This window comes from Agelaius tricolor, unplaced genomic scaffold, assembly GCF_023055355.1.
Source record: "Agelaius tricolor isolate 1412-34295 unplaced genomic scaffold, bAgeTri1.0.p SCAF_50, whole genome shotgun sequence".
Lineage (NCBI taxonomy): Eukaryota > Metazoa > Chordata > Aves > Passeriformes > Icteridae > Agelaius > Agelaius tricolor.
Window position 1 is genome coordinate 2,977,304 of NW_027269310.1, and position 24,633 is coordinate 3,001,936.

The 24,633-nt window shown below is 52.1% G+C and overlaps 1 protein-coding gene and 7 non-coding genes across 15 annotated transcripts in view; all 8 read right to left on the minus strand.

Moving 5' to 3' along the window:
- Positions 1-24,633, minus strand: part of LOC139604409 (acidic leucine-rich nuclear phosphoprotein 32 family member B-like) — a 47,070-nt gene that overhangs the window by 22,343 nt on the left and 94 nt on the right. For 3 of the 8 annotated variants that reach the window (XR_011683962.1, XR_011683961.1, XR_011683960.1), the window contains exons 1-6: positions 24,200-24,627; positions 23,259-23,359; positions 21,477-22,522; positions 20,324-20,424; positions 19,403-19,527; positions 18,252-18,352 (exon numbers count right to left, since the gene is read on the minus strand). Coding sequence is in view for 1 of the 8 variants with exons in the window: in XM_071455573.1 (XP_071311674.1) it covers positions 1,749-2,038 (290 nt within the window). In the remaining 7 variants the exon portion in view is untranslated. Of the gene's footprint in view, positions 1-1,748; positions 11,319-16,673; positions 17,830-18,251; positions 18,353-19,402; positions 19,528-20,323; positions 20,425-21,476; positions 22,523-23,258; positions 23,360-24,199; positions 24,628-24,633 lie in introns of those variants that run through there. The other 5 variants (XR_011683958.1, XR_011683959.1, XR_011683963.1 and 2 more) reach the window with 5 other exon arrangements.
- Positions 18,035-18,117, minus strand: LOC139604420 (small nucleolar RNA SNORD45). The gene has a single exon (XR_011683981.1). It is a non-coding gene; the product is annotated as a small nucleolar RNA SNORD45 (small nucleolar RNA).
- LOC139604423 (small nucleolar RNA SNORD45) lies at positions 19,128-19,210 on the minus strand. Its single transcript, XR_011683984.1, has one exon. It is a non-coding gene; the product is annotated as a small nucleolar RNA SNORD45 (small nucleolar RNA).
- Positions 20,047-20,129, minus strand: LOC139604425 (small nucleolar RNA SNORD45). The gene has a single exon (XR_011683985.1). It is a non-coding gene; the product is annotated as a small nucleolar RNA SNORD45 (small nucleolar RNA).
- On the minus strand, positions 21,200-21,282 carry LOC139604426 (small nucleolar RNA SNORD45). Its single transcript, XR_011683986.1, has one exon. It is a non-coding gene; the product is annotated as a small nucleolar RNA SNORD45 (small nucleolar RNA).
- Positions 22,121-22,203, minus strand: LOC139604427 (small nucleolar RNA SNORD45). The gene has a single exon (XR_011683987.1). It is a non-coding gene; the product is annotated as a small nucleolar RNA SNORD45 (small nucleolar RNA).
- Positions 23,042-23,124, minus strand: LOC139604421 (small nucleolar RNA SNORD45). The gene has a single exon (XR_011683982.1). It is a non-coding gene; the product is annotated as a small nucleolar RNA SNORD45 (small nucleolar RNA).
- LOC139604422 (small nucleolar RNA SNORD45) lies at positions 24,135-24,217 on the minus strand. Its single transcript, XR_011683983.1, has one exon. It is a non-coding gene; the product is annotated as a small nucleolar RNA SNORD45 (small nucleolar RNA).

Below are 24,633 nucleotides of genomic sequence, written 5' to 3' on the forward strand. Positions count from 1 at the left end.
CTATGCTAACTTCCCTGCTTAATGAAATTGGTAACATCTGCTGTGCAGGCCAACCTAGAGATCTCTGAAGAAATTAACCTAAAGAAACCAGAAAAAGTAATAAAGTTAATTAACCATGATTACCAGAGTGCTCAAGAAATTTATAATCAATAAAAAAAAATTAAAGAAATTCTATGCTTATGAGTCAGAAATTGCAAGTTGATGTGAGCTTAAGTTTAAGCCCGGTCAAAGAAAAAGAGGGGGGACTGTTATGAGTAGAAAAGTTGCCATTTTTAAAAGGTTGCAGAGTTCCCAGGTTGGGCCAATTGCTGCCAAGGTGGAGTTCTAACTGTTTATTGTTGTTAATAGTTAACCTATTGTTAATAGTTTTTCATTAACTACCTGTTGTTGATGGCTGAGAATTCCCCTTTTTGTCGAGTAACACCCTGCTGCTTCCTGGACAATGACACCCGGGATGGTGAAGAGGAGGGGACATCGGGGTTGGCATGCAAATGAAGAAACCCCTCACCAAATCTAGCAAAAAGCCCTAAATACAACGAGCCAACACGGAATTAAGGGATCAAAGTGATCTCTAGACATGAGGAACAGAATCCAGTATCTGCTGAGACCCTTTTTACCTTTCACCCTAACCTAAAGATGTTGGCTGGAAAGAGGACTCCGAATGTCAAACCAAAAAAGTGGGAATCTTTTGATGCTCTCGTGAGGACAGAAGCCCCAGCACTGCCTGCAAATCAGTAGACAAAGCTGCACTCCTCCTCTGTGCCACTTCTGGAAGCAGCAGCGGTGTGAGTGCGACCTGTCGGTTTTTCCCACCCGAGCTGATTTTTAATAAAGGCATTAAAAGGAGAAAGATCTCCTGCCCTATTTATTTCAGGCAATGCTTGTGGGGCAGGGGGTGCTGCAGAATCACTGTGCGGGCAGTGCGAGCGGCAGGATTCTGCTGCTCCTGCTCCTCTTCCTCTTCCTTGTCCTCCTCCTCTTTGTTGTCCTCCTCCTCCTCATCCTTCTACACCCTGTCCTCCTCCTCCTCCTCATACTCCTCCTCATGGTCCTCCTCGTCCAGGGCTTCCTCCTACTCTACTTCCTCCATGTCCTCGTTCTTGTCCTCGTCCTCCTCCTCGTCCTTGTCCTCCTCCTCATTCTCCTCTGCCTCCTCCATGTCCTCTTCCTCCTCCTCCCCCTCCTCTTCATAGTCCTCCTCCTCCTCATGGGCATCCTCCATGTCCTCGTCCTCCCCCTTCCCCTCCGCCCCCTCCCCCTCCTCCTCCTCTTTGTCTGCCTCCTTGTCCTTGTCCTCGTCCTCATCCTCCTCTTACTTGTCCTCCCTATCCTGTACCCACTCCTCCTCCTCTTCCTCTTCCTCCTCCTTCTCCTCCTCTGTGTCCTTCTCCTCCACGTCATACTCCTTGTCCTTCTCTGCCTCCTCCTCCTCGTCCTCCTCCACCTCCCCCATGTCTTCATCCTCCTCCTTCTCCTTCTCCTCCTCCTCCTTGTCCTTGTTGACGTGCTCTATTCCTTCTCCTCATCCACGTCTTCCTCATTCAGCTCACCCTCCTCCTCCTCTTCCACCTCCTCCTCATCATCCTTGTCCTCCTCCTCCATGTCTTCCTCTGCCTCCTCCATGTCCTTGTACTCCTCCTACTCTTTCTCCTTCTCCTCCTCGCCTTCCTCCCCGTCCTTGTCCTCCTCGTCCTCACCCTCATTCTCCTCCTCCTGCACGTCCTTGTCCTTGTCCTCCTCATCCTCACCCTTCTCCTCCTTTTCTGCCTCCTCCTCCTCCACATCCTCGTCCTCTTCCTCCTCCTCCTCCTCCTCCTTCTCCTTCTCCCCCATCCACGTCTTCGTCCTCCTCCTCCTCCACTTCCTTGTTTTCCTCCTTGTCCTCCTCGTCCTCCTTGTGGTCCTCCTCCTCATCCTCGTCCTTATCTTCCTCCTCCCTCTCCACCTGCTCATCTTCCTCCTCCTCTTCTTCATCCCCTTCCTCCCCCTCCTCCTTGTCTTCCTCATCTTCCTCATCTTTCTCCTCCTCCTCATCCATGGCCTCCTCTTCCTTCTCATCCTCTTCCTCTTCTTTGTCCTGCACCTCATCCTCCTCTTGTTTTTCCCCTCCCTCTTGTCTGTGGGATGATGAAGCCCAGCTGCCGTTTTCTTCTGGTGCCTCCTTCTCTCCTCAGCTGATGATGTCAAACTCCCCAGGAGCAGGAAAATCCCCATTCCCTCTTTCCCTGTGGCTGCAACCTGGAATATCCAGTCACAACAAAGAACTTTCTGACAGCCCTGCTGAATGACACTGGGAGGAGGTTTGTGAGAAAGGGAGGAGATTGTGTTTTGATAGGAAATCAAATTACAAAATTATTTCTTTCTATCCCATTCATTTTCAATCAGTTCTACTTCTGTTTTCAGAGTACCACCTTCTCAGTTGATTGTGTTTGTGTCCTCCTTTCTCTCCTGCCTTTCTCTGCCTGCTCAGTTTCTTTCTCAGTGTCTTTCTTGATCCAGGGCAGCTCCCACCAAAGACGCTCCCCTGATTTAATTCCCAATGCAGGAGCTACAACAACCATGAGTGAAGTTATGAAGGCTGTCAGTGAAATGTCACTGTAAGAACTTGCTCCACTTGGCTTTTGGCTCCTTCTTAAAAGCTTTGCCTTCAAGAGCAGGACCATCTTTTCCTGGCTAGGAGCTGGAATTCCAGCCCCTGGCAGTGTGACGTGGATCCTAGAGGGGCATTCCTGAGGCTCCCAGGGTGCTGCTCCTGCTGTGCCTCCCAAGGAGCTGTGCAGGGCCAGGGGACAAGGTCCAGCAGCTCTGTTGGTTCTGCAGTGCCACAAGGGCCCCTGGTTCCATGAGTTTCCCTATGCCAACAGTGGTTCCTTGGTTCCCATGATGCCCTGCTGTGTCACCATGGATATTTGGTGCCATGAAGTTCTTCAGTGTCACAATGGCCTCCCTTGCTCCATGAGCTTCCACAGTGTCGCAATGGACTTCTTGGATGAGCACTGTCACCATGGACCATTGGCTCCATGCAGCCCCGCTGGGTCACCATGGACTCCTTGGTTCCATGAGGCTCTGGGGGTGTCTCCATGGTCTCCTTGGATCCACAGTGTCACAATGGACCACTGGATCCACGTGGCCCTGCTGTATCACCACGGCCCCTTGGTTCCATGGGACCCCAGGGTCCCAATTGACTCCTTGCTTCCACGTCACCCCAAAATGGCCCCTTCATTCCATGAAAAGTACAAAAGTTTTGTAGAAACATTGAGAAGATCCTGCTTAACACACCTGGGAACATCTGTTTGCATTCAAAAGAGAGGTTAAAGGTGAGGATGGCACCAGCAGCTTCCATCTGCAACAGAGATCCAGGGAAAGGACAGGGACAGAGAATTCAGCTGGCAAGAGTCAGAGAATTCTGCTTCCAGAGATCACTTCTGCTCACCCTGTCCCTTCTAGAAAGGTGACACCATTCCAGGCAGCCTGGACTGAGCAGGTGGTTCCTGGGTGGGGTTTGTTCTTTGGGAAACCTGTTCATGCTTTTCCATTCTTTCCTTCCCAACAGGAAAACTTCTCCTGGGCCTGTGTGCAGGCAGAGCCCTGAGGAGAGTAGGTGGGACATGGTGCAATGGGCTGGGTCATGGAGCTGCAGAGTTCAGGGGACAAGGTTCTGCTGCAGGCCACAGGGGTGCCAGTCCCAGGTGGGCCATGTCAGACACGGTGAGGGTGGGGGTGAGGAGCAGCTTGTCCAAACAGGGTCAGCCCTCAAGGGCCTCATTCTTCTCTGTGCCCAGACCTCCTAAGGAGACATTCAGCATCAAGATCACCTGGGGAATTCTTCCATCAGCTCTTCTCTGAACTGGAAAATAAAAAAATACTCTCTTGATGAAAGAAAAAAATTATGAGGTGCATTTTGAAATCTTCCTCCTTAAGAGAACTCCAAACTGACTCCAATCAGCCCTGGAGACTTGAAAAGGAAGGAAGGAAGGAAGGAAGGAAGGAAGGAAGGAAGGAAGGAAGGAAGGAAGGAAGGAAGGAAGGAAGGAAGGAAGGAAGGAAGGAAGGAAGGAAGGAAGGAAGGAAGGAAGGAAGGAAGGAAGGAAGGAAGGAAGGAAGGAAGGAAGGAAGGGAGGGAAGGGAAGGAAAAGAGCCTCTGAGGGCTTTCTGTATTTTCATGATCCCCACAGAGGATTTGTGGCTGAGTCCAGGACCCTCAAGCACTGAGAGAAGGTTGAAGAAGCTGCTCAAGGAGTCAGAAGCAAAACTCAAAGTCCCTTGGAGCATCACTGGGCCCCACTGAGGGCAGGGACTACCAAAGACTCCCCAGGGACTGCTGAGAGCAGATCCTTGAGGCCAAGATTGCAGGGAGCCCAAGGCTCTGAGCAGGGAACTGCAATGCTGAGCAAGGCCTGGGCTGGCTGGGGGAAGCAGAAAGGCCAAGGCCTGAGCCCAGCCTGGGCCAGCAGGGCCTGTCCCTCACAGCTGCCTCGGGGCTCTTTGTGGGGCAGTGGGATGTGAGGGACGGCAAGGACAAATGTCAAAAACCTGTGTGACACTCCATATCCTCATGGAACCAAGGGGCCAGTGTGACACTGTGGGAAGTTGTGGAACCAAGGGGATCATTGTGCCACTGTTGGGGCCCATGGAACCAAGGAGCCATTGTGCCACTGTTGGGGCCCATGGAACCAAGGGGCCATTGTGACACTGTGGGGCCTCATGGAATCAAGGAGATCATTGTGAAACTCAGGGGCCCAAGGAACTAAGGGTCCATGGTGACCTTGTGCACCCCAGAGTGCCACAGAGGAGCCACTGTGACACAGTGAGGGCACATGGAGCCGAGGGGCATGGTAACACATCAGGGCTTTGTGGAACCATGAAGCCATTGTGACATTGCAAGACCTTATGGAAGCACGGGGCCATTGTGACACTCCAAGGCCTCATGGAACCAAGGAGACCATTGTGACACTGTGGGGTCCCATGAAACCAAGGGAATATGGAACAGGTCTGTCTGGCTGGGCCTCCTGGCAATCACCTGACAGGTCTGGCTGACCTTGGCATGTCGAGGGCTGCTTCTCATCTTCCCCTGAAGCACTGGGGCTCTGTGCTTTCCTTCCTATGGGAGAGGACTGTCCTTCTCCTCCAGGGGACCATGGCCAAAATTGGAATTCCTCCTCCAAATTTCCTTCTATGCACAGATTGTTTCCAGATGAAATCTGCCAGAAGAGACAGGTCTGCCTGCCTTGGCCACCCAGGGGCCACCCCTCATCTGCCTTTGAAACACTGGGCCCATGTGCTTTTCTTTCTTAGGGGAAAAAAACCCATCCATCTCGATCAGGCACCCATGGCCAAAATTGGGACTCTGCCTCCAGCATTCCCTATATCCAAGGATAGCTCCCAGACAAAAGCTGCCAGGACTGACAAGTCTGGCTGGCCTTGGCTTCCTGAGGGTTGTCACTCATCTGCCTCTGAAATACTGGGGCCCAGTGCTTTCCTTCCCAATAAAAAGAACTCTTCTTCCTGTCCAGGTGCTCATGGCCAAAATTGATGTTCCGCCTCCAAAATGCCCTATGTCCAAGGATAGCCCCTAGATGAAAGGTGCCAGGAGAGCAGATCTGGCTGCCCTTGGCCTAAGGTTGGCCACCCCTCATCTTCTTCCAAAACACTTGGACTTTTCACTTTTCTTTCCTATAGGAAAAAATCATCCACCTTGCCCAGGTGCCCATGGCCAAATCTGACCTTCCACCTCCAAAACTCTGTACATCCAAGGATTGCTCCCAAGTTAAAACTGCCAGGACAGACAGGTCTGGCTGCCCTTGGCCTCTTGGGAGCTGCCTCTCACCTGCTTTCCAAACACTAGGTCACAGTGTTTTCCTTCCTATGGCAATGAACAGTCCTTCTTATCTGTGCAGAAATGACCAAAAATGGGATTCCACCTCCCAAATTCCCTATATCTAAGGGTTGCTTTCAGACAAAAGCTGCCAGGACAAAAAGGTCTGGCTGGCCTAGGCTTCTGGTGGCCACCTTTCATCTGCCCCTCAAACACCGGTGTTCCGTGCTTTCCTTCCTATGGAAAAGAAGTGTCCTTCTTCTCCAGGTGTCCATGTTTGAAATTGGGACTCCACCTCTAAAATTCTGCATATCCAAGGATTGCTCCCAGGCAAAATCTGCCAGTACTGTCAAGTCTGGCTGGCCTTGGCCTCTGGTGACTGCCCCTGCAACACTGGGGCTGGGATCTTTCCTTCCCATGGAGATCACTGGGACACTGTGGGGACCTCATGAAATCAAAAGAACTGTCCTTCTCAAGGTGTCCGTGGCCAAAATTGAGATTCCTCCTCCCAGATTCCATATATCCAAGGATTCCTCCATGACAAAAGCAGCCAGGACAAACAGGTCTGGTTGGCTGAGCCTCCCAGGAGCCACCTCTCGCCTCTTCTCCCTTTGGAACACTTGGGCTCTGTGCTTTCCTTCCTATGGAAAAGAACCGTCCTTCTTATCTACACAGAAATGGCTGAAATTGGGCTTCCACCTCCCAAATTCCCTATATCCAAGGGATGCTTTCAGACAAAAGCTGCCAGGACAGAGAGGTCTGGCTGGCCTAGGCCTCTGATGGCCATGTTTCATCTACCCCTGAAACACCACCAGTGTTCTGTGCTTTCCTTCATATGGATAAGAACTGTGCTACTCCTCCAGATGTCCATGTCTCAAATCTCACCTCTAAAATTCTGTATATCCAAGGGTGCTCCCAGGCAAAATCTGCCATTTTCATCAAGTCTGGCTGGCCTTGGCCTCTGGTGACTGCCCCTGTAACACTGGGGCTGGGTTCTTTCCTTCCCATGGAGATCACTGGGACACTGTGGGGACCTCATGGAACCAAGGGGATCATTGTGGCAGCAGTGGAGCCCATGGAACCAAAGGGCCGTGGTGACACAGAGGGGCTTCCTGGAACCCAGACACCCTTATGAATCTGTGGGGCCTGATGGAACCATGGAGACCATTGGGACCCTTCAGGGCCTTGTGTCACTAAGGGGGCATTATGACACCTCAGGGCCTCAGGGAAGCAAGGGACCATTGGGACACTGTGGGGCCCCATGGAAGCCAGGGAACATGGAACAGGTCTGGCTGGCTTGGCCTCCCAGGGGCTCCCTGACAGGTCTGGCTGATGTTGGGATGTCAAGGGCTGCCTCTCATCAGCTCCTGGAGCACTGGGACTCTGTGTTTTCCTTGCTATGGAAAAGAACCATTCCTCTTTTCTGGCATCCATTGCCAAAATTGGTACTCTCCCTAAAAATTTCCTATATGCAAGGGTATCTCTCAGAACAAAATCTGCCAGCTCTGGCTGGCCTTGGCCTCTGGTGGTCAAGTCTCATCTGCCCCTGAAACACTGAGGCTCTGTTCCTTCGTTCCTATGGAAAAGAACCGGCATTCTTGTCCAGGGACCATGGCCAAAATTAGCATTTGGCCTCCCAAATTCTGTATATCCAAGGAATGCTCCCAGACAAAAGTAGCCAGGACAGACAGGTCAGGCTGGCCCTGTCCTCTACTGATTTTCTTAGACTCTGAGCTGAATGTTTTCAATTGAAAACACCTTGGAGAGGGCCCAGAGACCTTGGAGAGGGCCAGAGACCTCAGAAGGAGGGGTTTTGAGGCCTTAGGCACATGAGCTCTACATATGGACAAAGCAGCTCTGCGCTCTGTGCTGTTGTGGTGGTTTCGCATCACGGAAGTGATGTTCTAAGAGAAGCCACTACCAGTTTCCTCTGTATCTGACACAAAACCAATGAGTAATCAGCTTATATGGCTCTGTGAAGACACATGTTAAAGATGAGAAAGCCTGGGAGCGTCTCTTTCCCTTCTGGCTGGCAAAGAGGTAACAAGGCTGGCCCGGCCCCCGTCTCAGCCAGGCCGGGCTGGGTGGGTCCTGCCTTGGGGCCGGGCCCCTTCCCAGGGACCCCGCCAGGTCCCATCGGCTGCCGGGCAGGGCAGGGGAGGCCGCGGGGCCGAGGCCGGGCCGGGCCATGGCTGCAGTTGGGAACATCTGGGCACTGCTGAGCCCTGCCCCGCCGCCAGCCCGGGCCCAGCCAGGATCCACTGGGCCCCAGGAGCAGCCCCGGGCCGGGCCAGCTCGGCCAAGATTCTGCCACCCTTGGGGTTCAGCTGCAAGCCCTGGCCCGGCCGTGCTGCTGCTGTGCTCTGGCCTGGCTGCTGAGATCCTGGCCCTGCCCCAGTGTGGCCGATCCTGACACAGCCCCAGTGCAGCCGCTGCAGAAACCTCCATCATAAAACAGCTCCGGCTGCAAGCACCGAGCCCGGCCGGGGTCATGGAACCATCTGCAGGCCCCGGGTGAGATATGAACTCTTTCAGTGCTTCCATCCTCCCTCCAGTGAGAGAAAAGGACCAAGTGCAGGCACATAGAGGAGCAACATGAAGACACAGAGGTCAGTGAAGTGCAAGCTGAGTCCTGGATGGGAGGGATGAGGAGATGCCTTGATCTTGGGGCTGAAATCCTCTTGTAAAGCAATGGAGAAGGATGTAATTGATGCATCAGACTCTCTTATTCCCTATGACACATTGAAAAGTATGGAGAGATGACTTGTTCAGCAAAGGCTTCCATACTAAAGTAAGCAAATGTTGAAGTAGCTGTGATCCCATGAGAAGCTTAACAGAGAAAGAGAAAAGAGTGATGAGACCCTGTGCCCTCACAGGAGAAGAGGATCTCTATTTTCAGAGATGAAGATGATTTCAGAAATAGATGAAGAGAAGCTTTGCTCTTAAACAGCTAATCTTTAAACTAATACCCCATAAGTTCACATGACCCATAAACACAGCTTTGGGAAAAGCTGTGAAAAAATTGAAGGGATTCACAATTGCAGATTTTCAGGGCAGCTGCTCTTCATGGGAATTGAGAGCCACGAGAGAACTGTTTTCTTATAGAGAAGTCTCCACAGCATAAAAGGGAGACTCCTCTCCCTAAGTGAACTGAAGAAAGACTATTCTAGAGGTGGTAAACTGACTGAAAATTTTAGGTTTTGTGTCTTTTCATTGCCAGTAAGAAAGAAAAGGTTGTAGGGAGAGGAGAAGTGTTCTGAATTCTTATTACTCTTAGTTACTATTGACAAACTTTTCTTTATACCCTTTTAAAGCTTTGAGCCTACTTTGCCTTTCTCTTAATCCTATCTCACAGCAGGAAATGAGTAAATGTATTCTAGTGAGTGCACTTGTAATTACCCAACCACACCACACTAATTGATGCTTTGGCCAAAAAATCTCAGATTGGTGAACCAAAACCACTACAGAAACCTTCCTGATGAACTGCACTAGAGCAGATGGAAATCAAGGCAGAGCCATGGTTTGTCAGGACTTGCTTGATCCTCATGAGCCTCACTGTGCATTTGGAGCTGAGCCCTTGAACCTCAGGGCCTGGGAGGAGATTGCACAAACCTTGCCTGGAGTCAGAGTCAGAGGAAACACCCAAAGTGTCTCCAGGCATTCATGGTTCCCACTGAGGTCCCTGTCCAACACAGGCTCCTCATGGACTACTCGGAGGAGAGAATTGGTGGCCAGGATGGCACAAAAACCTCTCAGACACTCAGTGTGGAAAGGAAAATCCAAAGTACCTTCAACACCTTGAGTGTCTCAGAGCATTAATGAGCCCCACTGAGTGACAGTACAAAGCCCTCAAGGGACTAATTAACGCAGATAATTGGGGTCATGATTGCACAAAGCTCTCCCAGAGTCTGTATCCAAAGGGAATCACCAAGTACCTTAAAAGAACTGAAGTACCTTGAAGCATTCATGAGCCCCACTGAGTGGTGTTACTGACAGAGCCTCTGCAGGGACTAATTACAGCAGGTAATTGGAGGCTATGATTGCACAAAACTCTCAGAGACTGCAAAGCCAAAGCAAAACCCCAAGTCCTTTGAAAAAGCTGCAGCCCCTGCAGGGAGCATTCAGGAGCCGCCAGGGCCATTGCTGAGCAAGGCTCCCCAGGGACTCCTTGCAGCAGATCCTTGAGGCCACTGGGATGTGGGCTAGGGGGGGATGCAGAGGGCAGGACAAGGGGCTGGCAGTGCCCAGCCTGGCTGGGGCTGGGCCAGGAGGCCCCAGGGCCTCAGCACAAGGTGTCTCCTCCCAGCCCTTGCTGGCACAGACCCTGCTGTGCCCCAGGGCACCAAGCCTTGGCTTCTCTTTGTCCCCAGCTGCCATCAGTGCCTCCAGTTCTCTGCTCTGCCTGGGGCCTGGGGACACTTTCTCTGTCGTGTCCCTCAGTGGGAGCCACTCAAAGTCCAAGAAACTTTGGATTGTGACTTGGAGTTCTGGAGAGGCTTCTTCAGCTCCCTCTCAGGGCCTGATGTTCAGGGCCTGAGCACAAAGGCCCAGAGGCTCCTAAAGTCCTTGTGCTGTGTCTGTGCTGCTGAGCTGGGCCGGGCTCCTGGCCCAGAGGCAGCTCCTGGCAAGGGCAGCAGAGCTGCAGAGAGACAGCTCTGGGCAGGAGCAGCTCCTGTGCACAGCCCAGCAGGGCTGGGGCACTGCCTGCAGCCAGCCCGGGCACAGCACAGAGGCACAGAGAGCTTCAAGCAGGCAGGGCTGGGAAGGGGCTGGGAAGTGCCTGGGGCACAATCACTGCCAGCCCTTGGCACAGCAACCTCTGGCTGCAGGACAATGCAGCTGCAGCTCCTGCACTGATCTCCTAAAGCTGCAACATCCCAATGCCTGCAGACTCTGGCAGTGCATCTCTGAGGATTTCTGCTGCAGGGGAGCTGAAATGCTCATGAAGCTCTCACATGCTGAGGGCTTCTGATCAGTCATAGAATATTTCCAAGACAAGGATTTTGATTAAAATGAGGCAATTTCTTAAGACTTTGTCTTCAGATTCCTACTACTAGAGAGTGGCAGGGAGGGGGGACAAAAATATTAAAGGATGATTATGAATTATTAGTTATGAATTTTGGCAAGTGGTGCCTGAGACCACCAAACTGTTCCTTTTAGTGACCAGCAGGCTCACAGGAGATCCCTAATGTGCCTTCAGCCACTCTGCCCATGGACAGCAGCAGCAGCAGCTTTGCTGGAGCCATCAGGCTCAGTCTGAGCTGTCCTTTCTGCAAGCTGCAAAGAGAAGCTGCCCCCAGGCAGTGCCCTGCAAACAGGCAGGGTTCTGTCAGGCCAAGGAGAGTGCACAGAGCTTTGGGCTCTGTGAGTGCTGGCACAGAGAGATCAGGCACAGGGAAACCCCTGCAGGAGGAAAATCTCCAGGAAGCAGAGAGATCAGGGAAGGAGAGAAAACAGAACCCAGCAATGCTGTGGCAGGGAGAGTTGAGAGATGTGCACAGGATCCCCTGCAGTGCAGCCCCTCCCTCTGAACAAGCCCCCTCCCTCCTGTGCCCCAGCCAAGCCTCTGCCCTCAGGCCCGGGGCTCCAAGGTGTGCAGCCCCTCCTGTGCAGGCAGAGCTGCAGCAGAGCCGTGGGGCAGCTCTGCAGCCCCGGGCCCAGTTCCCTCTGCAGACCACAGGGCTGGGAGCAGCTGCCCGGCCCTGGGGGCTCTGGAGGGGCACAGCTGGCTCAGGGTGACGCTGTCCCCAGTGCCCGGCTCTGGGCAATGCTGTCAGGGCAGCCAGGGAAGGAGCTGCATCTCCCTTCAGCCAATGCCAGCAGAAGGACACTTGCAAGTCCCTCTGACATTTCAGTCCAGGCTGGGAGCTTCACCCCAGCATGCAAACCTGTCCTGGAGCATCTCTGAGTGACAAGATCCATGGGCAGCGGTGTTGTGACACTGAAAATGCTGCTGGGTTGGTGGAATGAGCAACGTGAGTCCTTGGCTACAAAAGTGGAGCTGGGCTCTGCTGGATCCATCTGCTCTCACAGTACCTGGGGTTTGTAAGAGGAACGTGGGAGTGTGAACATCCTCCAGCTGAGCAAAGTGAAAGCCCAGAGGAACTGCAAACAGAATGAAGTGACAGATCATCTGCCCCCAGTCTCCACTCATTATCTTGCCTCAGGAAAATCACTCTGTTCTACCAGAGGGCAGCAGAAATGCTCAGGGTTTCTGATATCCAGGAATACCAGGAAGTACATGGAAGGAGCTTAAAAAGAAAACATCAGAACTTTGAAACAGAAGAGCGTGTCCATGTGTGTTACAAAGGAGGTGTTACAAAGGAGGGTGTGTGGGAATTGGCTTTGATTTTGGTTACAGGTATCTCCTCTAACCCTTCACTGTCCTTTTCTCCATGAACAGGTGCCCACGTGCAGCCACAGCCAATGTCCAACAGCAGCTGCATCAGCCACTTCCTCCTGCTGGCATTGGCAGAGCCGGGGCAGCTGCAGCTCCTGCACTTCTGCCTCTTGCTGGGCATCTCCCTGGCTGCCCTCCTGGGCAACGGCCTCATCATCAGCGCCGTAGCCTGCGGCCACCACCTGCACACGCCCATGTTCTTCTTCCTGCTCAGCCTGGCCCTCCCTGACCTGGGCTCCATCTGCACCACTGTGCCCAGAGCCATGCACAATTCCCTCTGGGACACCAGCACCATCTCCTACACTGGATGTGCTGCACAGGTCTTTTTCTTTTTGTTCTTTATCACAGCAGAGCTTTCATTCCTGACCCTCATGTGCTCCAACTGCTATGTGTCCATCTGCAAAGCCCTGCACCATGGGACCCTCCTGGGCAGCAGAGCTTGTGCCCACATGGCAGCAGCTGCCTGGGCCAGGGGCTTTCTCACTGCTCTGCTGCACATGGCCAATACATTTTCCCTGCCCCTGTGCCATGGCAATGCCCTGGGCCAGTTCTTCTGTGAAATCCCCCAGATCCTCAAACCTCCAATCTCAGGGAACTTGGGCTTCTTGCTGTTGGTGCCTGTTTATCATTTGGCTGTTTTGTGTTCACTGTTTTCTCCTATATGCAGACCTTCAGGCCATGCTGAGGATCCCCTCAGAGCAGGGAAAGCACAAAGCCTTTTCCACCTGCCTCCCTCCCCTGGCTCTACCTCTGTTTATCAGTACTGCAGTGTTTGCCTGTTGTTGCAGGCTCCCTGCCAGGTAATAATTAGCATTGTCTCCATGATTGCAGAAGGCTGATCCATGGCTTTATTCCTCTATATTATATCATATCCTACTGTACTTATTAAGGAACTCCTCCCCTTACAGACAGTGCGATACAGCTTTGCCCTAATTGCTCAATCCCTGCAAACACCATGCAGTGGCCAGGCAGAGCTGTCAGCAAAGGAAGGGCCCAGCCAGGTGGGGCAGCCGGGGGATGCCGACAGCCTGCAGGGACAGAGGCGCAGGGCAGGGACACCGTGGGACAGCCTGGGCTGCACAGGGCACAGGGATGGGCAGCAGCTGCAAGACAGCCCTGCCAGAGCCAGCTTGGGCAGCACTTTGGCCATGGCTGCTGGGCCTGGGGCCAGGAGGGGACAAGTGACCCTTGCAGGCCTGGGGCCTCATTGCCTCCTTGTCCCTGCTCAGCAGCCTGGCAGGGGCCGCCCCACGCTCCTGCCCCTGGCATTGCACATCCCCACATGCCAGTGCCCATCCCGGGAAGAGCCCTGAGCAAGGAGGGAGGGACAGGATCTGCCTGGCCAGGGGCTGGGGCTCAGGCCTTGGCCCTTTGCATTCCTCAAACACATCCAGCTTTGCTCAGCACAGGACACCCCTTTGCCTTGCTTGTGCCCACCTGGCATCACTGCCTGCAGTGTTCTGCTCTAGCTGGAACCTGGGGACACTTTCTCAGCTGTGTCCCTGACAGGGATCTCTTCAAAGTACAAGAAACTTCAGTGTTTCAATAGAACTGAGTTCTTGAGGGTTTTGTGACATCACTGGGGGGTGGTGACATCACAGAACTGGCTGTGACATCACAGAGCAGGATATGAGGCCATAGAGCAGAGTCTGCCATCACAGAGGGTGGCTGTGTGGCATCAGAGGGTGGGTTGTGACATCACCTGGTGGCTGTGTAACATCATAGAGCAGGCTGCGACATCACAGAACAGATTGTGACATCACAGGGTACCTTTGTGACATCAGTCTTCTGTGAGATCACAGCACTGCTGTATGACATCACAAGGTGACATAGAGTTGGCTCTGTGACAGCACAGGAGCAGTGTGACATCACAGGGGCAGTGTGACATCACAGGGCTGTGTGAGGTCCCTGAGGAGGTCACTCTGCCCCAGCCCCACTCACAGTTCCCCCCAGAGCAGTCCAACCCTGCTCCTGCACAGCGGGTCCCCCTGCCCCCGGCCCCGCAGCCTCCCCCAGAGGATGTTACACGAGATTGACCCCAGAGCCTGACACGGGGACAGGGGCCAGGGCCCTGGGGCTGGCACAGGGGGACAGGGACCCCCTGGCAGTGTCCCTGTGTCCCCCAGGGCCAGAGCCTGGGCCAGGGCTCCTTCACCCAGCTACCAACGAGGCCTTGAGAGCCCTGAAAAAATCCCCAGCAAGGGAGCAGCAAAAAACAGATTTAATATTAAGGGCAGCAGCACAAAGTTCCTTGGCAAGAGTCACTCTGCTCCTGCCTGGACACTTCAGACACACCAGGGAAACAAAGCAACAACAAAACCAAACAGAATCCAGGCAGTCAAACCAGAAATGAACCGAGAACTGTCCCTCTGTGTGTGTGTGTGACACAAGGACAGTGAGGGCAAGGATAAAAGGAATATGGCCTAAAAGGTTAACAGAGCTCAAAGTTAACAGGACTTAACTTATACCTTAACCTTAACTGATACTTTCAACTCCACAAATTTGCAAAAGAGCAGAGTGTAACAGCATTTAACCTAACTTAAAACTATGACTTAGCAATTTAACAGAGGAATAACACTTAAGAATATTTAACTTAGCTGATAACTTATATTGAAGGTAACAACTTAGCAACTAAGAACAACTCTTAGCAGCATTTAACTTCACTTAGACCTTGTGATTTAACCTTCCCTACAGGCCTGACTGACTCAGCTATGCAAGGCACTCCAAGCCCTCAGAGAGCAGCTTTTGTGCCACATTTCCCCAGCACAGGCACTCCTGTGTGCACACAGCCACAAAGAGTCAGTGCAAGGCACCTGGGAGCAATTCCCCTGAGGGCAGGGAATGCTCACTGCTGATGCTTTGGCATCTCCCCAGCGGGCAAAGGGTTGAGCCTGGAGGAGTGGGGGGATCGGCCCAGGCTCTGTGCTTGTTCAGAATCCCCGAGTGCAGCAAACGGGAGAGTTCCCGGCTCGGAGAGGCCCTGCTCAGAGGGAGTCTCTGGCCCAGGAGAGCTCCAAGGGCTCCTTTTGGAGCGCTGTTTGCAGGGCCCCAAGAGAGGGGCTTCAGTCCCAGCAATGCTTCATCCTGGCCGCACTGGGCACCAACAGCTTTCTTTGGCAGGGTGAGAACAGGGATGTTGTGCCACTGAGGGAACAAAACCAGTTCCCAGGGCTGCTGCTAAAGGAACCAGGAGCTGGTTGGGCAGCAGCAGTGCCTGGAGCAGACAGTGTTTGTGATGAGCTGCAGAGGAGCTGAGCCCAGGGGCTGTTGGCCAAGGCTGAGGCCCAAGGAGCATTTCTCAGCTGGCAGGGTGGCCTGAGAAGGGCAGGGGAGGATAATTCACCCTCTCAGTGAGCTCCCAGTGGCTCCCAGTATTTCCATGTCCCTGCTCCAAGTGCTGCTCCCAGCCCTGATCTGTGGGGATGGGAATGTCCCACTCGCTTGCTGAGGCAGGGTCACACCTGAGCCAGGTGTGCAGGGCAGGACCTTGCCCTGACCCCAAGCACTGTCCCACCTGCAGGATCTGCTTTCCATTGGCCTCTTCCTCCTGAGGCCCCGAGCCCAGCTTGGTGCTGAACAAAGGGGCTGGGCCAGGGTCATCCCCCAGCAGGGGCTCCTCACTCCCTCTGCCCCCTCCCCAAATTCCCTCTGGGGGAGCAGGAGCTGGGGCAGGAGCCCTGAGGGGAGGGACAAGGGGGTGACACTGGCATGGGGGGGGTCACACATGGCCCCTGGGGATCCCCCCTCACTCCCACGGTGCCAGGAAGACAAACCCCTACATGGAGTCCCTGTTCCCCAGCAGCACCTTGTGGGCTGGGTCTGGGGGCAGCTCTGGGTGTCTGGGGGGTCACAGATGCCCTAAAACCCCCTCCCAGCCCCACAGCCACTCCAGCTCCATCAAACCACCCCACAGATCCCTGCTGCCCCCCACACCGCAAACCACTCTGTGCAATAGAAATGGCCCCAAGATCAATCAAAACGCTCCTGGCAATCCCAAAGGTTCCCCTTCCTCCCTTCCCTGGGCTCCCCAGGTGGGTGTCAGAGGGGCTCCAGGGGTGCCGCCTGTGCAAGGTCCCCGTTTCAGGGCCCAGGGTACCCAAGGGTCTCCCTCGTCCATGGTCCCAACATCTCCAGGCTGCCGGGGTTCCCCCTATCCGGGCTCCCCGTTACGGGCTCCTGGGTGCCCCTTATGGGGATGTCCGACCCTGCAGGCTGCAGAGGCTCCCCCAGCTCTGGTGCCACCCTCTCCGCTCTCCCAGCCCCCAGCCCGCTGGTCCCCGGCGATCCCCCCGTGGCTCCGGGCTGACCCAGGGAGGGTCCCACGCACCCCCGGCCCAGCACCGGGGCTCTGCCGGCACCAACACCAGGACCCCCAAAATTCTGCCGGGCCGGAGCCGCCGAGAGGCGCCCGGCCCTTGGCCCTAGTGTAGATACATATTGCAATATTGGCTTTGCGCAAATGTTAACATGGATTTTATATGGGCGGTCTTAAAATAACTTTGTTATAAAGATACAGTTTTGATTTCTGTAGTTAATTATAAGCTTAGACATAATAGTGAAATAGCTGATATAAGTGTGCTTGTGTTACAATGCCTGCTTGGCTGGGATAACATCCAATGAACATGGGATGAAGACACCTGGTACAGATGTGCCAGCCATCAGCACTCACCGTCTGAAGGCAGTGTGGGCTGTGGCCAAAACTGAAGATAATGATAAAAAAGGAACAAAACCACAACCAAGGCATGTCCATGCTCTAAAAAGGTGGAACTGAGGAGGAGCCATGCTAAACAGTTCTTGGAATATGCTGTCAGAGCCACAAGCCTTTGTTATCATTCTTTCTTTTGCTATTCTTAGCTAGCCTTCTGATGAAATCCTTTCTTCCATTCTTTTAGTATAATTTTAATTAAATATATGTCATAAAATAATAAATCAAGCCTCCTGAAACATGGAGTCAGATCCTCATCTCTTCCCTCATCCTTGGACCCCTGAGAAAACAGTCACATACTCCCTCTCAAATACATCTGCATGCAATTTCACAACAGGTTCATACATATTCATCGTACTGATTTCCTGTTACATTTCCTGTGAATTCTACTTTATCAAAAAGAATTCCTGGGTCATTTTGACCCTGCTTTCCACGGCAGCCTCTCTCTCTGTTTCAGAGTTCAAGGGCCCCTCCTTTATCTCTATCCTTGGCTGCAGCAGTTTCTTAGAGCACAGGCTTCTGTGAGAACAGGCAGTCAGACTGTCACAGACATCTTTTATGAAAAATCCTTCCTTAGGATTTTTTCCTCCTGAGAAGCTGAGAGGCCTCAGGAACAAAATGTAGACATTGATTATCTGCTGCTGTGGAATGCAACAAGTGGATCTGTGATTGGTCTCATGTAGTTGTTTCTAATTAATGGCCAATCACAGTCAGCTGCCTTGGACTCTTTGTCAGAGCCACAAAACTTCGTTATCATTCTTTCTTTTGCTATTCTTAGCTAGCCTTCTGATGAAATCCTTTCTTCCATCCTTTCAGTATAGTTTGAATATAATATATGTCATAAAATATTAAAACAAGCCTTCTGAAACATGGAGTCAGATCCTCGTCTCTTCCATCATCCTTGGACCCCTGTGAAAACAGCCGCAGTCAGACTAAACAGCAAGCTGCAGACTGAACTCAAAGATGCACATTTCACCTCAATCCAAATGGATTTCTACTCTGGAAATTACCCCTCTGCCTCAGAGCCCTCTCCCCAAGCTGGGTCCCTGCCTAGCCTGAGCACTCGATGCCAGCAGTGGGAAAAGCTGCACTGCCAGAGGGATCGGGAGCTGGCCGGGCCTCAGAGTAATTCTAGAGCTAAAGCGTGAGAGACATCAGCTCTGCTCAGATAATACATGCCAGCGCTCATCCCGGGCCTGGCCACTGCCACCTCCTCCTCTGTGGGAAGCCAGGGTCGGTGCCTTCCCCAGCCCTGCGGTGAGCAGCCTGTGTCCAGTGTGTCCATGCCCAAGGGCTCTGGGAGATGTTGAATTTTCATCTCTCTCTCCCACCTGCAGCTCTCCAGGCCAGGGGTCAGGATCCCCTCTGGGCACCAAGGCTTTTCCACAGGTCTCCCTCATTTGGCTGTGGGTCTTCCTCTTCCTCAGCACAGCTGTGATCAAACCATGGGGAAAAACTTTTGTGAAAAATGTGTATTTTACAATTGGCTTTTGGCAAATATTCAAATGAATATTATATGTGTGGTGTTAGAAAGTTATGCTGCATCAATTTTCTTAAATAGTTTGTTAAATATAGTTTTAGGTTACAAGAAAATGGTAAAATAGAAACTCTGCTATGTAGAATACATTTTTTTTAAAGAAAGGACTTGCACTGAGATAGCAGCCATAGGACACCTAAATCTTTCAGAGAAAGAGAATTTAATTTCCCCATTATCAAGAGAAACAAACTCCTTCCCGCCTCACTCAGCCTTTAGGATTCAGAGGAAGAAGATGACACTGACCAGACAGAATCCGGTGTTTGAATGGAATTTATGCATCATGTATGAGATGTATAAATATGCAAAAGGCTGTTGTTTTTAAGGGTTAATCCTCTGTTAACCTCTGTCCATTTTCGGGCTTATTTTGACCCTGCTTTCCACAGCAGCCTCTCTCTGTCTGATCCAGAGTTCAAGGGACCCCCTTATCTCTGTCCTTGGCTGAAGCGGTTTCTTAGAGTACAGGCTTTGGTGAGAACAGGCAGTCAGACTAAAACAGCAAGCTGCAGACTGAACTCAAAGATGCACATTTCACCTCAATCCAAATGGATTTCTACTCTGGAAATTACCCCTCTGCCTCAGAGCCCTCTCCCCAAGCTGGGTCCCTGCCTAGCCTGAGCACTCGATGCCAGCAGTGGGAAAAGCTGCACTGCCAGAGGGATCGGGAGCTGGCCGGGCCTCAGAGTAATTCTAGAGCTAAAGCGTGAGAGACATCAGCTCTGCTCAGATAATACATGCCAGCGCTCATCCCGGGCCTGGCCACTGCCACCTCCTCCTCTGTGGGAAGCCAGGGTCGGTGCCTTCCCCAGCCCTGCGGTGAGCAGCCTGTGTCCGGTGTGTCCATGCCCAAGGGCTCTGGGAGATGTTGAATTTCCATCTCTTTCTCCCACCTGCAGCTCTCCATGCCCAAGGGCTCTGGGAGATGTTGAATTTTCATCTCTCTCTCACCTGCAGCTCTCCAGGCCAGGGGTCAGGATCCCCTCTGGGCACCAAGGCTTTTCCACAGGTCTCCCTCATTTGGCTGTGGGTCTTCCTCTTCCTCAGCACAGCGGTGATCAAACCGTGGGGAAAAACTTTTGTGAAAAATGTGTATTTTACAATTGGCTTTTGGCAAATATCCAAATGAATATTAGATGTGTTGTCTTAGAAAGTTATACTGCACTTTTTGTGCAATTCTTAAATTGTGTGTTAAATATGGTTTTAGGTTGTAACAAAGTGGTAAAATAGAAACTCTGCTATGTAGGATACATTTTTTTTAAAGAAAGGACTTGCACTGAGATAGCAGCCACAGGAATCCTAAATCTTTCAGAGAAAGAGAATTTTTTGCCCCTATATCAGAAGAAACGAAATTCTTCCCGCCTCATTCAGCCGTGAAGGATTCAGAGGAAGAAACTGAAGATGAAGGCAGTCAGACTAAACAGCTACAAACTGAACTCAAAGATGCACATTTCACCTCAATCCAAATGGATTTCTACTCTGGAAAATTACCCCTCTGCCTCAGAGCCCTCTCCCCAAGCTGAGTCCCTGCCTAGCCTGAGCACTCACTGCCAGCAGTGGGAAAAGCTGCACTGCCAGAGGGATCGGGAGCTGGCCGGGCCTCAGAGTAATTCTAGAGCTAAAGCGTGAGAGACATCAGCTCTGCTCAGATAATACATGCCAGCGCTCATCCCGGGCCTGGCCACTGCCACCTCCTCCTCTGTGGGAAGCCAGGGTCGGTGCCTTCCCCAGCCCTGCGGTGAGCAGCCTGTGTCCGGTGTGTCCATGCCCAAGGGCTCTGGGAGATGTTGAATTTCCATCTCTTTCTCCCACCTGCAGCTCTCCATGCCCAAGGGCTCTGGGAGATGTTGAATTTTCATCTCTCTCTCTCACCTGCAGCTCTCCAGGCCAGGGGTCAGGATCCCCTCTGGGCACCAAGGCTTTTCCACAGGTCTCCCTCATTTGGCTGTGGGTCTTCCTCTTCCTCAGCACAGCTGTGATCAAACCATGGGGAAAAACTTTTGTGAAAAATGTGTATTTTACAATTGGCTTTTGGCAAATATTCAAATGAATATTATATGTGTGGTGTTAGAAAGTTATGCTGCATCAATTTTCTTAAATAGTTTGTTAAATATAGTTTTAGGTTACAAGAAAATGGTAAAATAGAAACTCTGCTATGTAGAATACATTTTTTTTAAAGAAAGGACTTGCACTGAGATAGCAGCCATAGGACACCTAAATCTTTCAGAGAAAGAGAATTTAATTTCCCCATTATCAAGAGAAACAAACTCCTTCCCGCCTCACTCAGCCTTTAGGATTCAGAGGAAGAAGATGACACTGACCAGACAGAATCCGGTGTTTGAATGGAATTTATGCATCATGTATGAGATGTATAAATATGCAAAAGGCTGTTGTTTTTAAGGGTTAATCCTCTGTTAACCTCTGTCCATTTTCGGGCTTATTTTGACCCTGCTTTCCACAGCAGCCTCTCTCTGTCTGATCCAGAGTTCAAGGGACCCCCTTATCTCTGTCCTTGGCTGAAGCGGTTTCTTAGAGTACAGGCTTTGGTGAGAACAGGCAGTCAGACTAAAACAGCAAGCTGCAGACTGAACTCAAAGATGCACATTTCACCTCAATCCAAATGGATTTCTACTCTGGAAATTACCCCTCTGCCTCAGAGCCCTCTCCCCAAGCTGGGTCCCTGCCTAGCCTGAGCACTCGATGCCAGCAGTGGGAAAAGCTGCACTGCCAGAGGGATCGGGAGCTGGCCGGGCCTCAGAGTAATTCTAGAGCTAAAGCGTGAGAGACATCAGCTCTGCTCAGATAATACATGCCAGCGCTCATCCCGGGCCTGGCCACTGCCACCTCCTCCTCTGTGGGAAGCCAGGGTCGGTGCCTTCCCCAGCCCTGCGGTGAGCAGCCTGTGTCCGGTGTGTCCATGCCCAAGGGCTCTGGGAGATGTTGAATTTCCATCTCTTTCTCCCACCTGCAGCTCTCCATGCCCAAGGGCTCTGGGAGATGTTGAATTTTCATCTCTCTCTCTCACCTGCAGCTCTCCAGGCCAGGGGTCAGGATCCCCTCTGGGCACCAAGGCTTTTCCACAGGTCTCCCTCATTTGGCTGTGGGTCTTCCTCTTCCTCAGCACAGCGGTGATCAAACCGTGGGGAAAAACTTTTGTGAAAAATGTGTATTTTACAATTGGCTTTTGGCAAATATCCAAATGAATATTAGATGTGTTGTCTTAGAAAGTTATACTGCACTTTTTGTGCAATTCTTAAATTGTGTGTTAAATATGGTTTTAGGTTGTAACAAAGTGGTAAAATAGAAACTCTGCTATGTAGGATACATTTTTTTTAAAGAAAGGACTTGCACTGAGATAGCAGCCACAGGAATCCTAAATCTTTCAGAGAAAGAGAATTTTTTGCCCCTATATCAGAAGAAACGAAATTCTTCCCGCCTCATTCAGCCGTGAAGGATTCAGAGGAAGAAACTGAAGATGAAGGCAGTCAGACTAAACAGCTACAAACTGAACTCAAAGATGCACATTTCACCTCAATCCAAATGGATTTCTACTCTGGAAAATTACCCCTCTGCCTCAGAGCCCTCTCCCCAAGCTGAGTCCCTGCCTAGCCTGAGCACTCACTGCCAGCAGTGGGAAAAGCTGCACTGCCAGAGGGATCGGGAGCTGGCCGGGCCTCAGAGTAATTCTAGAGCTAAAGCGTGAGAGACATCAGCTCTGCTCAGATAATACATGCCAGCGCTCATCCCGGGCCTGGCCACTGCCACCTCCTCCTCTGTGGGAAGCCAGGGTCGGTGCCTTCCCCAGCCCTGCGGTGAGCAGCCTGTGTCCGGTGTGTCCATGCCCAAGGGCTCTGGGAGATGTTGAATTTCCATCTCTTTCTCCCACCTGCAGCTCTCCATGCCCAAGGGCTCTGGGAGATGTTGAATTTTCATCTCTCTCTCTCACCTGCAGCTCTCCAGGCCAGGGGTCAGGATCCCCTCTGGGCACCAAGGCTTTTCCACAGGTCTCCCTCATTTGGCTGTGGGTCTTCCTCTTCCTCAGCACAGCGGTGATCAAACCGTGGGGAAAAACTTTTGTGAAAAATGTGTATTTTACAATTGGCTTTTGGCAAATATCCAAATGAATATTAGATGTGTTGTCTTAGAAAGTTATACTGCACTTTTTGTGCAATTCTTAAATTGTGTGTTAAATATGGTTTTAGGTTGTAACAAAGTGGTAAAATAGAAACTCTGCTATGTAGGATACATTTTTTTTAAAGAAAGGACTTGCACTGAGATAGCAGCCACAGGAATCCTAAATCTTTCAGAGAAAGAGAATTTTTTGCCCCTATATCAGAAGAAACGAAATTCTTCCCGCCTCATTCAGCCGTGAAGGATTCAGAGGAAGAAACTGAAGATGAAGGCAGTCAGACTAAACAGCTACAAACTGAACTCAAAGATGCACATTTCACCTCAATCCAAATGGATTTCTACTCTGGAAAATTACCCCTCTGCCTCAGAGCCCTCTCCCCAAGCTGGGTCCCTGCCTAGCCTGAGCACTCGATGCCAGCAGTGGGAAAAGCTGCACTGCCAGAGGGATCGGGAGCTGGCCGGGCCTCAGAGTAATTCTAGAGCTAAAGCGTGAGAGACATCAGCTCTGCTCAGATAATACATGCCAGCGCTCATCCCGGGCCTGGCCACTGCCACCTCCTCCTCTGTGGGAAGCCAGGGTCGGTGCCTTCCCCAGCCCTGCGGTGAGCAGCCTGTGTCCAGTGTGTCCATGCCCAAGGGCTCTGGGAGATGTTGAATTTTCATCTCTCTCTCTCACCTGCAGCTCTCCAGGCCAGGGGTCAGGATCCCCTCTGGGCACCAAGGCTTTTCCACAGGTCTCCCTCATTTGGCTGTGGGTCTTCCTCTTCCTCAGCACAGCTGTGATCAAACCATGGGGAAAAACTTTTGTGAAAAATGTGTATTTTACAATTGGCTTTTGGCAAATATTCAAATGAATATTATATGTGTGGTGTTAGAAAGTTATGCTGCATCAATTTTCTTAAATAGTTTGTTAAATATAGTTTTAGGTTACAAGAAAATGGTAAAATAGAAACTCTGCTATGTAGAATACATTTTTTTTAAAGAAAGGACTTGCACTGAGATAGCAGCCATAGGACACCTAAATCTTTCAGAGAAAGAGAATTTAATTTCCCCATTATCAAGAGAAACAAACTCCTTCCCGCCTCACTCAGCCTTTAGGATTCAGAGGAAGAAGATGACACTGACCAGACAGAATCCGGTGTTTGAATGGAATTTATGCATCATGTATGAGATGTATAAATATGCAAAAGGCTGTTGTTTTTAAGGGTTAATCCTCTGTTAACCTCTGTCCATTTTCGGGCTTATTTTGACCCTGCTTTCCACAGCAGCCTCTCTCTGTCTGATCCAGAGTTCAAGGGACCCCCTTATCTCTGTCCTTGGCTGAAGTGGTTTCTTAGAGTACAGGCTTTGGTGAGAACAGGCAGTCAGACTAAAACAGCAAGCTGCAGACTGAACTCAAAGATGCACATTTCACCTCAATCCAAATGGATTTCTACTCTGGAAATTACCCCTCTGCCTCAGAGCCCTCTCCCCAAGCTGGGTCCCTGCCTAGCCTGAGCACTCGATGCCAGCAGTGGGAAAAGCTGCACTGCCAGAGGGATCGGGAGCTGGCCGGGCCTCAGAGTAATTCTAGAGCTAAAGCGTGAGAGACATCAGCTCTGCTCAGATAATACATACCAGCGCTCATCCCGGGCCCGGCCACTGCCTCCTCCTTCTCCTGCTACTGCTGGGGCCGTCCCAGCCCGGAGCCGCCGTTCCCAGTGCCAAGGGCCGCTCTCTGCGGGTGCAGCCGGTGCCCGCCAGCGCAGCCCTTGGCCCGGCGCTGGAGCCGGCGCCGCTGTTGGCAGCAAAACCCCCCCGGGCAGAGCCGCCGCGGCCCGGCCCTTCCCGCGGCCCCGGCTCGGCGGCGCCGCCATCGCCCTCAGCGCCCTCCCGCCCTGCGCCGCATCGCCCGGCCCAGAGCCCTGGGCCTCTGCGCCCTGTGGCACTGCGCTCGGGGCATCGCCCGCTCGGGGCACCGCGGATCGGCCCAGCCCCGCCCGCCCCGCTCGCGGCACCACGGATCGGCTCGGCCCGGCCCTGCACCAGCCCCGGGCCCGGCCCGCACCACG